Genomic DNA, 21843 nt, shown 5'->3' with positions numbered 1-21843 from the left:
CATCAAGGCTGCTACAAAGAAACTGTTTTCATATGAAGCAAGGGACTCAAGAAAAATATTGTAACATAAAATAATTGAAAGCATGTATTTTTTAGAAGTCTCAAAGGATGAAGCTTTTGTGATAATGAATAGTCTAATTTTCCTAACTGAAACTAGGTCAACAACAAATTAAATTACCCAGCCAGCTTGAAAAAGATGAATTGGAGGAAAATAAAAACCTGCCATTAAAATAGATTTCCAGCCTCTCTTGTTAACCTGTAAGGAAAAAAACCCAGTAATTTCAAGATGTCAGTGTCATGAAAAGGAATTAGGCATTGCCATGCTGCTTTCCCCCTTATGAAGGGCAGTGTTACAAGAACCAAAGAAATAAAATTTATACCAGGATAGTTACATATAGAAACAACAGAAAAGTGATAGCACCTGGTTGTGGTGTTCTTTCAGTATGTCTTTTTTTGAAAAAATATGAGATTAACAGCTTGAAATTGAATCATGGTGCCAAATCATAACCATGGTGCCAAATCATAACCATTTTTCCCTTCTTTAGCATTAAAACAAAAAAGTCGAGCGTCTCAAAGCATTTTACTAGTTTTAGGTATGTGCCAAGTGTGTTTGAAGTTGAATTTCTCTCTGGGGCTGACTGCAGTGGTGAGAGGGATACTGAGCACTCTTGCACCCCAGCCATGGAGTGGGGCAGACATGCTGCTGCTGCTGCTGCAGCCCGGGGAGCTGGGCTGCCCTTGCCCTGCTCTGCCCGGCGGGGCAGCACCGCGCTCTGGGGAGATGGACAGGGCACAGCAAGGCCTGACTGTGCTCCTGAGGCTCCTCTCTGGGGAGATGCAGGCTACACCAGAAGTGAAGCAGGACCTGTGAACTGCCAGGCAGTATGACACATAATGAGCTTTAAACACTAATTACAATAGCAATGAAATACTTGCCTCCCAGACTGAAAGGTCAGAGACAAACCTACCCCAGAATATCTGTGTAAGAAGCGTTGTGAGCTATAAAATTCTGCTGCAGGGCTATCAGACGGTTTTTTCCATTTCAGTGTGGTTTTGTTTTGGAAGGAAATAGCCTAGAAGTGTTCAGAAGTAACTCAGTAGTGTTCTGCTTTTGATTGAGCTGAATATTTTGAAGCAATGCAGCTCAGTTGCTGCTTCTCTAAAGAGCACTGTCTATTAAGATTGCAAAGCCAATGCCTCCAATCCCAGAAATGAGACTGCTTGAACTTGGTGATTTGGGCTTTTGGTACCTATGTGTTATGGTGCTGTCTTTAATTACATGGGCATATCCTGTTGTTTCAAGGATTCCTGTTCATGTAGTCACTGGGAAGCTGCTCAGAATTCTTCTTGCCTTCCTTACCCAATGAGTGGTTTCAGGTCTTAGTTAACATGCCTCCTCCACATCAGCTTCTGCTTATGGAACCATTCACTTAAGTGATGGATTAGCACTCATTTAACTACAGTGTTTGCAGGCTTTCTTGTAAATATTGAAGTATTTAAATATTTAAATATTGAGGCCTTAAAAAGACAGAAGATTTGATCTTTGCCAACAGTTTTGCATAATTTGAGAGAAGGCTGCTCGACAATGCCCATTAAACCAGTGCAAGTTCAGCCAAGTACAGAGACCATGCATGGCTCATGTGCTGGTTTGAAGTGAATTTGAAATCCAAAGGTAGTTACACTTGAAATTTGCAGTACACTTAAATGAAATTGTTCTTCTAAAGGAGGAAAAGTCAAAAGGAAGCAAATATCTTATGATAATATGCATTGCTGGTGACATGTCCAGCATAGCCTATCAGTAATTTACTTTAAGAAAGCAGCACTCCTCACAGTAACAGAAACAGCAGCAGCAGGAGTCTGAATTCTGTTTTGGAGGATGAGATATTTGAGGTCAAGAAACAATGAGGAACAAGAAATAGACTGAAGAAAGGACAATACAGTTACATCCCTTGCTCCTCTGTCTCTCTCCAAATGGAATAGATTGGCAATGAGTATTCTATCACAAGGAAAATCCCATTCCTGTGAGCTATTTTCATCTAATTACATGATCTGCCCTTTCCCTCCCCCTCCTAAAGGTTTTTCTACCATTTACTCAAATGTGCCCTGGAAATCATGGGGTGCTGAAAAGCAGAATCTCAATGAGAAAAGCAACACTTCAGCTCACAGAGATCTAACAGTGAATTTTAATAGGGTCTGATAGAATTATTTATCTAACATCCATTTCTGGTTTTCCTGTGTAATATAGGGACAGACAGCATTAAATAGTGGCTTCTCTGTATTTAGTACTCCTAGCATCAACTGAAAAGAATAGGATATGCATGGGTCTGAAAAATGAGTCCCAGAAATGTAACAACAGCACCAAAAAATGGGTGCTTCCTGCTGTGACCATAATCTTTTTCTATTTCAGTAGGAGATTATGATACCATCACTCTTCTCTGCCACCACCTGGGTACATATTTGGAAGAAAATGGGCAAAACCTCTACCTTCTGCACAAAATCCTACAAGAAAGTGACTGACAAAAAGGGGGAAAAACCACAGAACCAACAAAATGTCTGAATTTCTCTGCAGTCAAGGGCAGTTTCCACAGCCAATACCTGTGACAGAAGGTTGCTTCTGGAGGCAGCTGCATTAGGGAATTTCTGGATTGTGTTTGAACTGGGAGGTGTAACTTAATTTGGCTCATTTCTTCCTTTATATCAGCCTCCCACATTATTTTCAAGATTTCCAGTGAATAGCTTATGATGAACAATTTCTCTGTGAACTGGAGAATCTAAATCACTAAATATATCTAAATCAATAAATCCCAACTAATCCTGTCACTACAGTGAGTCACAGGTAGAAAAAAGCTTAATTGGTGTAAATGTGGAAAGGACTGGGGACAGACTTTCACATTCTCTTTCAAAGCTTTTAGCACTGACACTTTAAAACACAACCTGGTTGTATTTCCCACAGTTTATTTCTGCCAACTCCCCCTCTCCTATCCCCACCCTTTGCAGAGACCACCAGCAACACGAAGCCCATTAAAAGCTCTGCCCCTCTGCAGGTGGTATAAAGGGTGAAGGACCAACAAGTCTGTGCACTGCAGATACCAGAGACTGAAATCCATCAGGTAACTGGCTTTACCCCTCACTCCCACAGGGAAACGCAGGGAGGCAAAAGCAGTTTTTATTTCTACAGCTTTTTATTTTCTGCAGGTATCTCAAAATAGCTGTAAAATGTCACAGTATAGTCATTATGATGCTAAAACAACTCACAAAAAAAACCTCCAAACTGAATGCAATTTATTCACCTGATGGCACAGCACAATAGCTGGCAGAAATATTAAAGTATATCTCCTTATTTTTCCATACTTCTTTCCTATAGCCCCTCTGAAGCAGCTCTCATATTCAGAGAAAACTCAAAAAAGAAAGTGAATAACAAGAAGGGTTTTCTTCCCTTCTTTTGTCAGATGCAAGGTTCATTGCAATTACTTGTGACAATGCAGGGTAACCATCTCAGCCGAAGCGTGACTAGCAAGTTGCTGATGTTGCTTGAAATGTGTTACTTCTGAAATTACCATGACTCCACTCACTCTCAGGATCATTAGAATGAGAACTGCCACAGGGAGCCTCAGAGAATTGTCCCTGTCACGTATGCAGTGTACTGAAACACAGGAGAATTCAGTGATGTGCTTGAGAACACACAGGAAATTTGTGGAAGAGCAGACAATTAAAGTAAACCCTCCCAAGTTCCAGGTTTGTGTTCTTATCACTTCATCAACTCTTCCTCCCAACTACTTCAAATGGTGTCACAGCACAGCCTTTTCCAGCCACAGCCATTTTCTTCTCTGGCCATATAAAAAAAAAAAAAATTATCAAACCAATTAGTTAATAAGGATTTTGTCCAGAGGCAGGGATGAAGATTTGAGGAAAATAAAATGGAAAAGAATATAAGGACTAGGAAAAACCCCACCACCACCACTACCAAAACTCACCCCAAAATCTGGAAAGAAAGTAGTTTTCTATTTAACAGTGCAGTTCAGAACAATAACCAGAAAATAAAATTAAATTTGCCCTGTCTCTGATCTAGTGACCTGTTAAACCACATTTAAATTCATGACTGTGATAAATGCTCTGTGATGTAAATGCCACAGAGTGCAGCCTTTTCACCTTACGAAACTTGTTCCTATTTGAATGATAGTGAAATCATGAGGCAGTCTCAGCAGCACTGCTTCCACTCAAAACTTTCTACAAGTCTTTTTAGGGTTTCCATGATGCTTTTGCTCAGGCATCCCAAAGTCTTTGATCCCTCATGCTACACATATCTACTTAATGAATATCAGCAAGTTCAGTGCCACAGGACAGCTGTGCAGTCTCTTCTGTGCTGGACTGCAGGCAAAACAATGTCAGGCTCAGTCCTAAAGGACACTGCTTGATCTCCTGAGAGCAGAACATTTGAGTCACAGTTTTGGGGTTTCGTTGCTGAAGCTGCAGGTGTCTTTAAAGACAACTCTTGGCTGTAAAGCTTTGAGAGACCTGGTCATCTCTGTGGTGAAAGGAGCAAAGGGAAGAACACTCCCCTCCTTGGCTGCTCTGTACTGAGAAATTTTAGCCCTGAAAGATCCCAGCACAAATTGCACCAAAGTGCCAGACTGAGCTGGCAGTGTGGGTGGGCTGTGCAAGGCTTGTTACACATTGCAAAATTCAGCTTATTCACTGAAAATATTGTTTCATCATCCTGCTGCATGACTTGATAGGGATGGTTCCTTTTAATGGGGCTGTTTTATAATACATGAGTCACTTATTGCTAATGGCCATCTACTTTGCCTTTGTAGGTAAATCATGGGCTATTACCCAGTGGATTGACTCAGAAAAGTAATTCCCTATTTATAGAAAAATGCAAGAGACAGTACACATGAAAAAAAATGTCAAAAACATTGCATAATTTTCTTTGCCTTCAACCAAGGGAAAGCTTTCAGTAACACAAAAATTGAAATGAAAATAGGGTTATTAAAGTCATTTTTTAGGGATGCCAAGAGCTTTTGAAATTATTTTCATCTTTCGCATTTGCAGACAGTGATGACAACATCCACTTTATGGTCAAAACCTTTCTGTGCCTCACAAGAACTTCATTTCTGCCAGAAGGCAGAATCTGGTGACTGCAGCTTCTTCCCACATCGCTTTGTTTCCTCCCTCTTGGCACAGGCACAGGTATTGTGTGAAGCCCAGCAGAGCTGGGAGATTGTGCCTTGATTAGGATTCTCAGCAGGGCCCCTTCTGCTGAGAATTGTTATTTTCCTGGTACTTAACAGAGCATGAGTTGGATGGTGAAACACAAAGTAACTGCAGACAGCCTGAGCCTCATTTTCTGATGATAGAAATTGCCATTATACTTTGTGTTCCCACAAGTTTGTGGTCTGTTGATACCATTTGTTTTAATACATGTAAATAGCAACCAGCTACCATGGCTATGATGATATCAAGTACTAAAAATATGCCAAAAGGGCATTTGCAGTTTGTCCTGCATACTAGAAAGGAAATTTATCCATTGAATAAAATTGATTCCATAAGATCACCACAAAATTTATAATATGAAAATATCTTTAAAGAAAGTCTTCAAAGCTGTATGAAGTCAAAGAGACTATGAACAAAAGGCTACTCATTTATCTTCCCTAATCTGTCCTGTTCTAGTGGGAACTGGAAACAGACAAAAGATCATAAAATAGGATTTATAAACTCTGATCTTGCTCTTCCTGCTACATGACCTTGTACAAACCACTTGCTCCTAAGGAGTCTACAAAGAATTTAACAATATTTTAATCCTTAGACCCTTTTCCTCCCTGATGTCATTGAACTATTGTGTGTCATTTTTCTGTTTCTGTAAAATCTGATGAAAAAACCCCATCACTGATAGATACCTTTATCAGAAATATTTTTTATTCTTTCCAGACAAAAATTATCATAGCTGATCTAAGTAAGGTCTTTGCTACATTATTTCTGCAGCCCTTATGCCCGCAAGATATTTTGTTTTTACCTTTGTGTAACACTGAGAAGTTGTACCCTTTTATTTATCAGCTTTCTACATAAATCTTTAAATCTTTGAAAAGTCACTAGAAGCATCAGAATATTTTTTTTGCTTTAGAGCTCTTTTCAAACATACTCTCTTCCATTATTTATGGTGGGTCTTTTGAAGCAACTTCGCTGGTTTCTGTGATGGTAGATACTGACATTTTGTCTTGCTGAAATTGACTGTGTGGACCTTTAGTGATTCAAATGTTCCACTCCCTTTTTTCTGCAAGTCCCTTCCACAGTGCACTGAATTCAGCTGGCTCAGGAAAAATAGTGTGAAAATGTTCTTGCTACTCTGATAGCCTCAGAGACAATCTATCCATTTCATTGGAAATTCTGGCAGAAAAGCTGTACAAGCACGAAGATTCTCAGCATCGAGTGGCAAGATGCATGTTCTCTCTGGCAAAAAGCATTAATTCCTATTTCTGGAAAAGAAACAGAGGAATTGGCTTCATGCTGTATTTCTCTAATACAAAGATAAGAAAGGAAACTGATTAATGCTTCCTAGATGGAAGTTTAAAAAGCAAAGAAAAAAGCTTCTAGTTTTAGGTGCATGGTTTACGTGGAACGAACATCTCACACCTCACATTGCTCAACCTCTAGTGCATGTATGCTTTCATCATTTCTGATGCAACCACTCCCTTCTCATGCAAGGCTGCTGGCTCAGGAGAACAGGATGAATCCTGGCCAGCTTAAGGGGGGCACTGTTGGGAACACAGCATGGGCACTGCTTCCCTGCACCGCAAACAGCAACTGTGGAGTCTGGACATGTTATGGCAAAACCAGTCAAGCTTTCTCATTGCAGTATTTGGCACATGGTGCTTTCTGAACAACATTTAGCTCTCACTCTGAAAGCTGTTTTGGTAGCAGCTTTAAAGCTGATCACTCTATGAAAGCACAATAGTGGGGCCTAAACTCATTTTCAGTGCCAGGCAATGAAAGGGGACACGATCATTCACTGGCACTTGACAGGAGTGTTACTGGAACCTTCCCAGCAGCCTCACAAATGAGCGCTGCAGCAGGGGCCAGCTTGGCTAAAAGATGACACTTTGCTAGACAGCTCCTTGGCAAAAAGCAGAGGGAGAGAGCTGACGGATCTGATGTCATGTGAAGATGGATTCAAACTTGTTTTCAAGAAGAGCAGCTTAAGATTTTAGATTAATGGAGGACTTTGGTCTAGTATTGGACATATCTCAGAAATTTTGGCTGTGCTTCAGTGCTGTCTCTAATATTTTCTGTTTTAGCCTGTTTGCCATATTAAAAAAATAAAAAATCCGGATGAACCCAAGTGTAGGACTTTGGCTGAAATTCACTGGTATCAATTCAGTAACAGCTGTCACAGAGCAACTGTAAAACAGCATGCACCTACTCCCCACCATCATTTTCTTCAAGAGATGACCACAATATTTGGACATTACTGAAATCAGTAAACCCTAGGCTCAAGTTATGACAACATGAATTACCATGACTTTTAATTCAAAGTAATACAAATCACAAATTATATAAAGGAGCCTTAAATTCTAAAGGAGCCAAATTCTAAAAAAATCATTTTTAAGAAAGGAATTTATAGTTAAATATTTTAGGCATCCTTGGGTAGCTATTTTAGAGAAAAATATTTCAAATATTTCATTAAGACACATGGACATCAGCATGAAGTCCTTTAAACACCAGCTGTTTAAGAGTGGTACAAGAATCAGTGTAAGTTCTGCCACCACTGCTGTACACTGCTGAGCCAGTGAGAGTCAAGAGTTTTTACTGCAAAATTAGTTGTAATTGCTATTTCAGTTTTGCCTGTGGCCTCATTGCTGATTTCTAAATCTAACTATTGAATTTCAGAGTGTGAGGTGGAAGGGATGCAGGATCCCTATTTTAATAGAAGAATTCTGGATCCCTGTCAGGAAAGAAGATACTGTGGACAAGAAAGGGAGAAGAATCAGGAGGACAGTGGTAGAAAATAGTGTATAGCCTGGAGAAGAGCTGATCTCTCTGAGGAGGTTACTAAGAAATGCCCTCACAGCAGTACTGGGAGCATTAGAGACAACAAATGGAAAGAGAGATTACACAGGGCATAAAGAAAAACCTTTTCACCCTGAGCACAGCCAGGCAGAGGAATATGCCCAGGGAAGTTGTGCAGTCTCCATCCTTGGAGGGTTTCAAGACCCAACTGGATAAAGCCCTGAGCAATTTGGTCTGACCTCAGCTGACCCTGCCTTGAGCAGAAAGTTGGACTAGAGACTTTCTGAGGTCCCTTCCTAAATCAATTCCCCCATGGTCCTGTGAATGATAGAAAATGTGCTATTTCATACTGGGAAAGAACAGTAAAGTGGAAAGGAGACAGACGGAATAAAAATGGATGGGAAAGTGTTGCAAAATGTAGCATTGACATACTCCTATTCAGATCAGAGGCTGCTAGGTTGGATTGACTTGCAACTGTTTGTGGTTTTATTTCTTTCATTGAGTTCAGAGAGCAGAATGCCTTGTGACCATTATCCAGGTTACCCACCCATTACTAGGAATTCTGAAACTCACCATGTGTCAATTTGCTTTCACAATGATACAGTAAGGCAACATTTTAGTACCTGAATCCCACCAGGCTCTGTGAGGAATCTGGGTTTTTGTTAAACTATTGAAACAAAGGAAACCAGGAAAACTACACCAAACCTTACACATTTTATCCTCACTTTCCATTCTGATTTGGGTTTAGTAATGAAATTCATATTGGAGGTACTGTTCATTTACTTGAATTTCACAGAAAATCTCAGTCTTTTCAGACATTTAGAAATCACAGTATCCAAAAAGGTTAATGTATTTTCTTTGGGACAGTTTTTATTTTTTTTTTTTTTTTTTTTTTGCTACAGTATGTAAATTACAAGCTTGGGTGGCTTTCAAAGACAGTTATTTACTCCTTTTGCTAAAGGAAGCTTAAGATAAATTTGTTACAAATAACTTTGATTCCCCTCAGATGTTCTTGGTTTTACATTGCAGTACAAAGTAGGCAAACATGTTTCCCCAGGAGGGTCATCCCTTCAGGTTATTGAGTGGAACAGTACCCAGTCACACAGGAATCTGGACTTCCAATGTACTCTGTTTACCTGATAGTTCAAACTTGCCCTTTACTACCAAGAACCCTAAACCAGAGTTTCCCTTTGGGTTACAAAACTTCCTCTACTGCTTGTCACCAGGGCTACTATGCATTTTCCAGGTATGAAACCAAGGATAATGAAAAAAAAAATCAAAATACCGCCCAAGTCTAGATCACAAACTTCTGCTGGCATACCTGAGTTGTGGAATGTTTGCTTCCTTATGCTGTCTTGAGAAGAAGCCTGTAGTCTAGTGTGGTTACACTGCAGCACAGTGCCTTTCTTGGTCTAGTCTGTTGGAGGTGAGGGTGCTAATTATGTGGTCAGACCTTTTGTCAGCATAATGCTGAATCTACATAAAAAGCCTTGTTGGATTTTTCTTTATCACAAGAATCTCTTTGAAATAATTATGCTCAAAGAGTAAACAGGAAGGTGGGGGTTTCTAGCAGAGTGCTGCAGATGATTAAGTGGCACAACTTCTCTGAAGGTACACTAGCAGCCTGAAATCCAGCCTTATTTTATGGAAAGTTTTTTAAGCTACTGTCAAGTATGGAACCATTTCCTGAATGTTTCTATCAATGACAAATGTTTCCAACTCAGCACAGTATGGTCCCTCTATTTCCAAGCAGAACAGCCATAAAGACAGTGGCAGGGAAGGAAACAATGAATAAAAAGTTATATACAAAAGGCTTTAAAATGCACCAAGTGTGTGTGTGTAGGGGAAGCCTTTTCCCACTGCTTTCTTCCTCCTGAAACAATCTTAGCTGTTGCTTGGTATTATTTTACCTCAAACACTCAGACGAGTAATAACTGTTCCAATCCGCTATTTCTTTTTGCTTTGATTTACCTGTCTGTAAGGTCCTAAGCCCTCAAGTCACCCAGCTGGAAGCAATGTCACCAGTATTCCAAAGAGAACAGAACACACAGGAGGGCCAACACCAGGCCTGCCTGCACACTCTTTGGAGCTCCAATGCAGAGCAAATTTTGTTCTGTTGATAGCTGCAGGTTTGGTAATCCTACAGACCATTTGCACTGACAGAATTGCCATACAAAGCAAGAACTTGCACCATCAGCTTTTCATAAAGGAATGCCAACAGAAATTGGATCCAGATGTGAACCCTTGGCTGCCACTGAGGAGTGAGCAGCTCAGCTCAGCTCAGGAGCCAGACAGCCTGTGCTCATGTGCCTGTTCTGCTCCCCCAGATCCTGGGGGCCTGGCAGGGCTGCTGCCCTGGCACAGCTGGGGAAGGCTGAAGAGATGCCCAGGCCCCAAGGGAAGGGGTCTGGCTCACACAGAATCCCGGCTGCTCACTTGTCAGCGGGCACACGTTGGTGACGTGCTGCACAACCCTCTCATCATCTCGTAGGCAGTTCTGCTGATGCTCCCGAGTCTTTGCACCAGCAACACAGCACAGAGAGAAAACACCAGGATTTGGATCACTGATTTGAAACTGAAATAGTTAGTAAAAATTGCTTTGATTTTAAATAGCTTTATAGTTTTAAATAAAATAAAAAAAAATTGCTTTAAAATAGTTTTAATTAAATGAACCTAAAAGTTGTGGATCTTTGACATCCATGTCTGATATACTTTAAAATAAATAGATCTATAAATACCTCTTGATTTTTTTGGTGATGAAGTGCACAAAAAGTTAAAAATATTTTTTTTAAGCTGAAATGAACAGTTGTCTCTTTAGGAATAAACTTAATATCCAGAAACACTCAATGCAAAGTTACAGAGACTCAAAATATATTCTAACTACATAGTCACTATAAATACATACTTTAACTGAAAGCATGCTTTTTAATTATTCTGTAAGTTGCCAAAATAGAAAATTAAGCTTCTCTTTAAAAGAAAAACTAAATAAATAAACAAACAAACCCAGAATTCAAATAATAAACTGAACCAGCCAGTAACACTTTAAAACACAGAAGTGTCTTTCCCTTTCTCCTTTAGAGTGGCCCATCATGATACTCTTGAGGACAACAAAGAAACAAACAACCCCCAAACTACCATTCTCAAGTTTCTTTCTAAAAGCAAAAGTTTTCATTAATTTGGGCATTTGAAATTTGCTAGTTTAGTATAAAGCTGCACATGAGGCTCCCCAGGGTATAAATAAACCAAGCCTCCACAGTGAAAACCAAAAGAGAAATCATACATGCAGTTTATTCTAGAAAAAAACATGATTTTAACTTTTACTTTAAAAACCCGTTAAGTGTAACAGTGCATTAGGAACAACCAAGCTCACTAGAGGGACAATTTGCTTGCAAATGTCAGAAAGCATGATCTTTAATGTTATAATTCTGAGCAGCATCTCAAAGATTTCACTTCATAGCATTTTACAAAATAATGTCCTAAACCTGAACACGCTGCATCATACAAGGTTAGTAAGCAGGAAATCACAGAGTGGAGTGAAGTGGGCCCCTCAAAAATGCAGTTTCCTGAGGTGTAAAGGAATCCTTTCACACTCACCCTGTCAGCAGGGCTGCACAGTGGGCTCTGGGCAAGAACAGCTGCCAGCCCTCGAGCAGAGCCTGCCCAGAGGCCTCTGTATCCAACTCTCACCTTCACTGCGCTGCCAGTGCTTCTCTCACACCGCACAGGGAGGGCTGAGCACCAAGGGATAGAAACACCCAGTTCAAATTACTCTTTGCACTCATCTAAATTTGTTTGTAAAGCTGAGAAAGAACAGATTTTACAATCCAGGTCTCAGAACTGCAGGGCAAATAAATGCAAGTGTGCTTTATCGGCTGGAACAAGTGCCCTGGAACGCTGACAGGCTGTGGATCTGCAGTGAGCCTCTGAACCTTTCTGCTGGATCAGTCCCCCTTTACATAACCCAGAGGCTGCAGCCACACAGTTCTGTGAGCCTGTGCACTCATTTGGGATGAATCAGACATGAGCCCTAATTCCAATAAATATTCATAGACAAAGGCAAGGATCATTATTCCCCATTTATGGAGGAGAAACTGAGGCACAAAGTGATTACTCCAAGTCAGTGATGTAGCTGGAGAAAAACCCAGTTAAGCCCCACACCTGCTCCGAGGTGCTTTAAAATGAGCCAAAGCCACTTGATTATTTAATATGAATAATTTAGTAAACATCTTTTGTTTCTGTGTTTAGTGAGACCAGTGATTTCTTTTTTAACCTTCCATTTCTAAAACAACCCACATGATACTGAGAGTAAAGGTCCAAGAAATTTAGTGAAATCTGCCAGCAGATTTATCCCATTCATGATTTTCACTGCAAGCTCTAAGATACAGGGTCAGCCTGGTAATTACCAAATGAGGGCTCTGTGAATGCCACTGCACTCTTCTCACTCCACCCAAATAATTACATGGCTCACCAGGAGAAATAAAATGGATAAAAACATTAAGACTTAGAAAAAAAATAATGTTTCCATAAAACAGAGACTTATTGCATGATAGCTGGAGGCAACACCTTTGCACAAACAGCTGTAAATTAAAGCTGTCCTTTTACTAAGCTTCCAGAGATTGCTTACACAATGTGTGGCAATGGGAGAGAATACAGAAGACAGTTAATTTTCTTCCTTCTTCTTCACTTGCTCAAGTGGATGAAAAGCTACTTGCCTACTTTCAAAAGGATGAAGAAAATGACTTTTTATGCTCCCATACCACGCTGCTACAGTTGTGAACAGATGTGAACATTGTGCCACCTGATTGCTAAACTAAAATTTTCTTGATTTCTAAGTAAATGTGAAAGTATATCATCAAATACACATCACCTGCAGGTGGCAAGTGTTAAAGAACTTGAAATCACAATTTTGTTCTACTCTCTCCAGTAACCACAGGTGAGCTCTGAGCGTGCTGTGTCCACTCCCTTCAGCTATGAGAAGGCTATCCAGTGTTTTAGCTCTTCCACACGCTGCAGTATCTGTGTATAATAGAAATCCATGTTGGCTGCAAACTCAGTACACACAGGGGATTCCATGTCACCAAAGGTGCAGTACAGCGCAGTTCCTCCAATGCTAAGGAAAACAGTTGCTATGCACAGCAGGACCAGCAAAATACAGGAGCCACCAGACACTTCATCTGCAAATAAGAGCAGAAAAGGTGAAAAAAGATGCTATACAAAGCAATACAAATGCATGTGAGAAAACTTGAGACAGGTTTTTATTATGAATAAATCAGGAGGTAAACACATTTAATAATGCTGACCATGTCAAAGTGACCACAAATACACATGAGGAATTATATGTTTCTCAGTCTCTTCAGAAACCTAAATAATTCTCTTGCTTCATTTCTGCAGTCTGTGTGCCTGTCCCTGCTGGGATCCCTGGTGGAGCCATTCCATGCTGAAGCACAATAAGCTCACCTGGGAGAAGGCCCCAAGGCCAAAGGCATCCTCCATGGAAAAGCTCCAATGAAACCAAGGCTTTGAAAGGAAACCAAATGGAAACATTCTTGCTTCATTTCTGGTGACGCTGACTGCACTGCAGTGAACTGCTTTGATTACTCTCATATTTTGACTGCAGACACAAAACCTTCAGTGTAGGCTAATGTGAGGGGTTATCTTACATCTCAGTTATCCTCTGCTAATTCTTTGCATGATTGTTTATTCCAGAGTAGGAGCAATGCAGAGGTTAAAGAGGTGCTGCTACATCCCCATAACCTCACTGGTCCTTGCTAATCTGCACACATGAACAGCATCTGTGCCTTCTGTCAGACTGACAGGGCTCTAAGGAAATTTTTGTACTCCCTTCAACTCTACACAGGGAGAAGACATGGGATAAAAAGAAACATTCAAGTGGTTTTTTTTTTTTTGGTGTGTGTTTGAAATCAAACTTTAAGTAATAACAACAATATAAAACAATTTTCCTTTTGAATCACTAAATCCTGGGGGAAAATCAAAGAAATAACTCTAACTGGAATTTTAAATAAAACATAAATACTTTTAGAATAATTTCAAGAAAAAGATGGGATAAGGTCTCTTCAGGCTGTGAATATTTGAGACATGCTAACACATTTTTAAGAACTAATTTATACCATTTAGTGGCTGACATACACAGTAGATAGAAGTTTCCATACCATTAGCAATCAAAAGTAATTTTCTTAGTATCTTTTCAGTTTGAATAACAGAGACCCTAAAATAAAAAAAATAAAAAAAAGGCAAGCATAACATGAGAAACATACTGTGTTTCTCATGAGGCTATTTAGCCCATCAAAAGGTGTCAAGCCAGATTTAATGACAGCTAGCAAATATATATGGATGTTAAATTATAAAGCAAGGTTAAAATGTGACAGCCTCCAATGGCATGGAAACCACTAGAACGGGTTGGAAATGTGCCCATGGACAAAGCACAACAGACTTGTTTCTCTTGCATCCCTCTACCTACACAGTAAATGGATTTAGGGAGAAAGCTTATACCTCCCACCTCTAAGCAATGAACATTAATGAAAGGACTTCAATTATTTGTCACTTGTAAATCATTCAGCCAGAGGAAAAAACCAGTGACTTAATTCTCAACCAAGCTTTAAATCAGAAGTGTGCTCACTGTATCCTGTAGTCTTGTTACCCAAACCTGGTACAGAATGACAATCTTTGATCATTCACCTTTACTTACTAAATTTAAAAAAAACAAGACAGTATATTGAATAAATGCCTGCTTTGTTGCTGTGAACAAAAAGACTGACAACATTTGCACCCCAAGAGCACAGCCCATGAATTAACAAATTTAAACTACCTTGATCCAATGTGTCTTCCATTTCTTGGAATCTCACTCTTCTCTTTGTTTGCCTTTGCTGGACTTGAGCAATTGTTTTTCCATCTCTGTCATCTCTCTTCTTTAGTATAGACACCAATCCTTCCACTGGGGTAATCTATCAGGAAAGTCAGTGAGCGGCACAAGAGATGTTAAATAGAGCCCATGCTTTGATTTCTCACAATGACTCAGGGAGGAACCAAGATAAACAGTTAATAAATGGTTTCCAGTCTACTTTTCTTAAACATTGCAGCACTTGTGAAACCTCCTTCTTGGAGACATCAAGTCCCGAACAGACAGGACAGCTGCAGCATCATTCTGCTGCTGACTGACACTGCTTGCCTTTAGTTGCTATAGAAGTGAAATGCAGACACATTTTCTGCTTGGATGTACTTTGTGTTCCTTTGTAAGCTGGCATGGGCAGGGGCAGTGGTGAGGCGGATTTGTGACAAAATCACTGTCATCAGAGGGCAGGAAGAAGTCAATGACACACTGCTGCTGCCTCTCCAAAGATATAATCCTGCAGAGACCATCAGGTACTTATGGACAGATTAATTTTCCAGCATTGCAATTGGTTCCCCAGGGGGGACAAGCAGCTACAGTGGGGCTACAAAACTGAAGGGAGGAACATCAGGGAAAAAGAAAGAAAGCTTCAGTGCTCTGGAGAGATTCCAGCTCCACATTGTAATAAGCTCTCTGCATACAGCAGCAGCTCAAAAATCCCTCCCTACAGGCTGGTCACCCAAACAGCTTGTACAAACAGCAATATGGCCAACAAGTCAATAAACCACACCTCTTTTCTTTGCTATAGCATTTCCATTAGCTGCAACAATATATGCTAAACCATACTGGGTTGGTTGAGCAGTCTGTAACTTCCTAGTTACTAATGAAATGAAAGTAGGTGAAGTACCAGGAGAAAAATGCTTTCCTAAGCAAGTAGTTCTTGGTGTACTAGAAATAAATAGAAATTAAAGTAGAAAGTATGTTTAGAATTGCCCTTTTTTTTACCTTGTGGGCATCCTTGCCTCAAAAAACGTAATTATTATTTCTTCCAAGACCTTAGTAGGACTTTAATAGATCAGCAGTAACATTTGTTGAATTGAAAAGTAGTAGGTATACATTTGTGCCACAGATAAAACATATCACATTTATAATTGAATTTGCAACTCTTCTATTAGATAACCCCAAAGGCCTCTAATTTCCACAAAAATTCAAACCACCCCAAACTTTCCATGTAATACTGTAGTTGCAAACAATGGCTATCTATAAAATAACCTAGAGGACTACCCATAAAAACTTGTCTGCGTTGCATTCCGAGAGCTGTAGAGAAACAGAAAACAACCAGCTTCATAACTTCTGTCCTTAAGCTTGCCTGATGCTGTGAGCTTACATAAAGCATCGATTATGGTCAGAGGGATGGAGCCCTGCACACAGGGAGGCACAGGGCACAATCCAATAGCACTGGAGCAGCTCTGGCCTTTGCAACATGAACTGATAAATGTGCCAATTACACTTGCAGGTCTCTGCTCTGGCAGTGTTTTACAGCCCTCAAATGGGCAAATAATGCTACCCAGAACAACTCAGAGGACAGAATTGATCTCTGCCACACTTTTGATAGTCACTTTCCCTTTTGTTTATTTGCTTGATAAGAGCTTGAATGGATTATTTAATGAAACAATTCAAGGAAGTACTTGGAAAATAGTTGAAATGTGGAGGCAGAGGAAATAAATTAAGTCAACATGCAGAGGACCAGTAGCTGGCACAAACGACCCAGAAATAATAGTCTGCAAGTGTCTCATCACAAGAAATAGTGCACTGAGGTGCAGCTTCTACTGGTAATGTTAAATTAGCCTTGCAAAACTGCCATGAAAATTTAACAGGGCAGCAGAAAAATCAACACTTATGTTTCTTTGTTGTGACAAGGAAGGGGGATTATGTAGGAGTGCTTTAATTTGACTTATTTGTTTGGAAGGGTGGAGATGAAATGATATCCTTTAGTAGAGTAGATTATTTTAAGCTTCTGCTTACAGCATTGCTTTCATAAAGAGGATCAATTGCTCCTCCCACACCACCCACACAGCAGGCTGGCTGTTGCCTGGCATGATTATTCCCAAGGGGCTTGGACTGCACAAGGTGGGAATGTCACCCAGAGATGAAGGGCATTCCTCCCAGTCTGCCCTAAGACTGGAACTGGTGGTCTGTTCTGCAAGTCATCACTGCAACCCGAGGCACTTCCTTTTGTCTGGTGGCTCTTGCTAACTTCTGAATGACAGTGTCACAAACTTGTGCCTTCTCCAAGCTTAAAACCAGAGGGCTATCCTTGACAGGATTATGTTGAAATGTGTTGCAGTAATTACAGTTATATAAAAGGCTTTCTGGAGCAAAGACTTGCTACAATGAGGTTCATTTACTTTCCCTGTCAGCCTACATGGATACATTTCAGGATTTACTTTAAATGTATAAAGAACGAATGTGACACAGCACGGGTTTCTCTATTCTGAAATTCTGAAATTCTCTATTCTTTTGCTTAAAAAGAGGGAGCAAATGCTTTTGATTTTGCAATAGAAATCAGTGTGGCTAGTGTTACTTCCCTATCTCAACAAAAGCCATATATTATTTTGAAAAATGGCCCTTTTACATGATTAGTCCCTAGAATAAAATCATGGAATACGCTGAGCTGGAAGAGACTCACAAGGATCATCGAGCCCAGCTCTGAGTCCTGCACAGGGCACTCCATGTACCCAAGAGCATTTTCAAACACTTCTTGAGCTCTGTCAGGCTGTGCTGTGACCGCTTCCCTGGGAAGCTTTTCCAGTGCCCAACCATCTGAGTGAAGAAACTTTCCTGATATCCAACCTAAATCTCTCCTGACTCAGCTCCATGGCATGACGATACTTCATCTGCCTTTGAATTTTATGAGTTATACACTTAAAGATTTTGTCTTTGCCTACGATACACAAAGTGATTATATTAGATCCATCTCCCACTAATTGAACATCCAAGGAGAAGGACTTAGCTGCCACACAAGATGAAGTTCTACATTCCACTCTTTAGGAGGCAGGGAGAATTAAAAAAGGCAGAATATACTATTTAAATTGGAAGTTAATGAGGGAACTGTGGTTAATACAGTTGACCACAAGTCAAGCAGAGGCTCGACTTGAACCACAGGCAGAAAAATGCAGGCTTGCACCAGACTGCCCTGCAAACAGCTCCTACATGAAAGAGCTGCATAAAGGACCCTATTAAAACATCAGATATTTTCTTAATTCTAAGCTGGATAATTAACAGAAGATGATCTTGGAATATCTATGTAACTGAGTTTACTCAGCTCTGCTGGCCTTCATAAAATCTTTTGACAGGAGTTTTTACAGTTACTGTACAGGAACTGAAAGTGGCATGTAAGTATGTGGTGGCATTTTCACCAACAGGCAAAAAGGAAAGCAGCAATGACTGTTGATTAATTGAAACTCTGTTAAATAAAGCTTTTCTCTTTTCCCTAAAGCTTTTCTCTCATTTCTTCTATTTATTCCATTAATAGAAAGTGAATTTGCTCCAATCAAAAGTTTCACACTTTTCAGATAAATTTTAATAACCAGGTTGCAAAATTAGAAAAAATACACTAATTAAACTACCTGTCTCCTCTCTGTTTAAAACAGAATTTGGTAATAAAATAAAAAGCTTCTTACACTGTGCTTATTTACAATGCATATTTTAATGCATATTTTCAAATATGATGTGTGTATACTTATAAACATACTGGACAAAACTAAGAAAATAAGGCATTGTAATTCAAGTATATAGACATAAATAAAAACCCCAAAATGGAGGCACTACAAACTGGGAACTAGGAAGAAAAGCTCATTGTATGAAGCAGTTTGGTCTGAATGCAGAAAACTACTCAAGAAGGTTTGTGTATTCTTCTGTGGGCATTCAGTTACATGGCAAAGGACTGTAGTTTTATTACAGGCAACACCTTTTTTTAAAGCAGTAATCCCCAAAATGACAAAGCCCAAGACTGCCCTGTGTTACAATAAATCAGCAGACAAATCCCTTTGCTAGCAAAATACCTTAGATAAGTAATTTGGGTTTGAAAGAGAGCTGACTTAGCAGGTTCAGGATTCACACCCCAGCTACTGAGGGTAACTGTATTTCCTGCTGAGACACTTCCCTGCACGTACCTGAGCTCCTTTATAGAGCAACAAATACCTGACACCATGTAAGCACTTCACCTGGGAGCACAGCTCTTACAACTCAAAGCCACAGAACCCAAGCCACACAAGAGAATGGAGGATCCAAAACATTGCCTCCAAACCTAGTGGAGACCTCATTTCTTGGTATACAAACTGCCATCCAAATGATGGATTGCATTTCTGTTCTGCTAGACAGTCTCACTAGCTTTGCTTTCTAAAATGAATTTCCCAATTATAATTTTCTAATAAGGAAAAACTTCAAGATTTTACTCACTTCCCTAACTGTCTCTCACATAGAAAGTTTATGGTACAACCTTTTATTTTATATACCAAAATGCAACTTTATTGAGGTTACAATTTGTTTTGCCACTGGTGTGTCATTTCATTCTCACAGAAATGATAGCAAAGAGATTTAAGAAGAGCTATATACTTCTAATATCTGGTGTTGCCAGCTTCTGACTGTGCTTCAAAGTTCTTTGTTAGCTGTATGAATCTTGTTTCCATAAAATGCCTGCGGTTTTCCATCATTTGCATCATTTACATAATTTGTTGTACATGGTTTGTACTAGTGAAGAAATACTCAGTAAAAGGGCCTGTACAGTATGAAAACTACTATTTCAGTTTTGCAGCTATTTAAATCCAGAGTCAGATTTTGGTGAATTTTCACTCTTGTAATTAGTTGTTGTAAATGATAAACTAAAAGCAAGTGACAAAGTATCTAAGTTAGAAAACTGCATGAGATGATTGGATGGAGCCAAGCAAAACTTCCTCACTGTAAATACCTACACAAGTATTTACTTTTCTCCATCTTCAATAAATTATTATTACGTGTCAGTTGAAGAACATTAATGAAATTTTATCCTCCCATATGGGTTGTCTATTTCAAAATTATCTTTACTTCCACCTTCCATTCTAATTTGTTTGTGGCAGTTTTGGAAACACTTCATGACAAGTTTTATCACAGTCAAATTGATTATTTTTTCCTTTTCTACCGGCACATTGGTACATTTCATGTGATTCATTTAATTTCACTCATGTGGCTACCACTGCATTTTCTAGATACTCATTAACAACCAGTGTATGAAAACACTATTATCTTCTTAGGTTGCCATGGCCTGAACAAAGCAATTTCAAAGCCTTCAAGAGGACAAGAAAGGAAGAAGTGTCACAGCTGGGTACAAAGATTCCATCTGCTCGTCAAAACTTCAGTGCAATCTCATTTTGGCACTGAAACACAATCAATGAACACAAGTTAACAATGCTGCTTTCTCAGGGGTGCCAAACTCTTTCAAATGTGTCTTCCAAGAAAGCTGTGGGTGCTCATCACTTCTGAAAAACAACCTCTAGGCTACTGATGGGTGGTAAGATTAACTGGAAAAGCATCCTATAAGTGTATAATGAAACAATGGAAGCTGGTGTGCTGTCCTTATCTCACCCTGTGGCACCCAGAAATCCCAAGTATTGCAAAACAACCCCAGATGCTGCATATGACAAATTTTAATTGCTACTGACGTTAATCCTTCTGCCCTTCTCCCATTTAAGCCCCTGCCTCACACAGACTCGGGCCTCTTGCTAAGACTGATCCAAGGGGACTCTCACCAGAGCAGCCAACAGGATGCCCTACATGGCCAGAAAAAGTACTATGGAAAAAGGTACTTCTTCCTCTGCAGAGACTCAACTCTGCCATCAGAGTACTAGCAGTCCCAGCAGCAGGGGAGCAAACTGGAATTGAAATTGGATGCCCTGTAAAGCATCATCATCAGTCACAGGGACAATCAATACAAGCATAATTTTTCTAACAGTATCAATATACTGCTTCCTACCCCATCCTCTGAAACTCAAATGGCACAAACATAGCTATTTAAAAATAGATGCTATTGGATTAATTTAGGCTATATCTATGTGAAAATGAACAGTACTCCTCTGCTAAAATGCAGCACTTTCAGTGGGCTCAAGTGAAATTTAATGCTGAAGGGTGATACTTAAATTACTCTTTTGTTATACATATATTCAGGCTAAGCACAGACAGTCAACAAAATGCTATTTTTCAAAATCACCCTCTAAGTGAAGACAAGCCAATGGACTCATGAAAATTTGGGATACATGTATTAACATGTATGTGGGTTTCCACATCTGTTTGTGTACAGCTTTGTGCACATGGCTGTCAGTCCTGGTACGTGGCATAATTCCTGAGAGCCCACAAAAGGACAAGAGGCATGGTCTTGGAAAGGATGTATGAAACTCTTTAGGTGGGGAGAAAAACCAAAATGCTCTCTTTTCAGCTCTGGAGACTTTACCAAACATGCAATGACATCAGCATTGATCTCCAGTATTTAGTTCTCTGCTTGGCCACTGTCCTTGAGCAATTGTGAGGGTTCTTGGTCTCTGTGCATTAGCTTGATCTATAGAGAAGTACTGTAACTTTATTCCCAAGGGAATAGTCTATTGTTAAAGATCTTAAAAATAGAAATGAACTAAGAAGATACCTTCATACAAGCCTTCCCCCTCCAGCATCTGAAATAACATCATTTCACAATACACTCTTTTTTAATTTAAAAAAAAAAAAGCTCTTAAGGATGCAAATGCAGCTAAACCAGAAAAGAAATAAAGCAAAGACGTTGCCATTACACTCTCTAAAAAAGTCCCAAAGCAATAAATCTCTATTTTGAGAAGAGCAATTTAGCTTATGAAGCACTCACCCTTGTTACAGGCCTATCAGGTGGGTTCAGGGTTAGAAGCTCTTTCTTAGCTTGGGTTGAACAACAAATCTGCCTAACTTGACAAAATCAGAAACCCATTCATTCAT

The 21843-nt window shown here is 39.7% G+C and overlaps 1 protein-coding gene across 3 annotated transcripts in view; it reads right to left on the bottom strand.

Moving 5' to 3' along the window:
• Positions 1 to 8870: 8870 nt before the first annotated feature.
• CNST (consortin, connexin sorting protein) overlaps positions 8871 to 21843 on the bottom strand; it is a 49415-nt gene continuing 36442 nt past the window's right edge. For all 3 annotated transcript variants that reach the window (XM_074537278.1, XM_074537276.1, XM_074537277.1), the window contains 2 exons: positions 14830 to 14965; positions 8871 to 13177 (listed from right to left, as the gene is read on the bottom strand). In XM_074537278.1, coding sequence (XP_074393379.1) covers positions 12972 to 13177; positions 14830 to 14965 — 342 coding nt within the window. In that variant the 3' untranslated portion in view covers positions 8871 to 12971. The remainder of the gene's footprint in view (positions 13178 to 14829; positions 14966 to 21843) is intronic.

Source organism: Zonotrichia albicollis, chromosome 3 (genome assembly GCF_047830755.1).
Source record: "Zonotrichia albicollis isolate bZonAlb1 chromosome 3, bZonAlb1.hap1, whole genome shotgun sequence".
NCBI classification, from domain to species: domain Eukaryota; kingdom Metazoa; phylum Chordata; class Aves; order Passeriformes; family Passerellidae; genus Zonotrichia; species Zonotrichia albicollis.
Note: the sequence above shows the minus strand (reverse complement) of the source record. Positions and strands in the feature narration are given on the sequence as shown.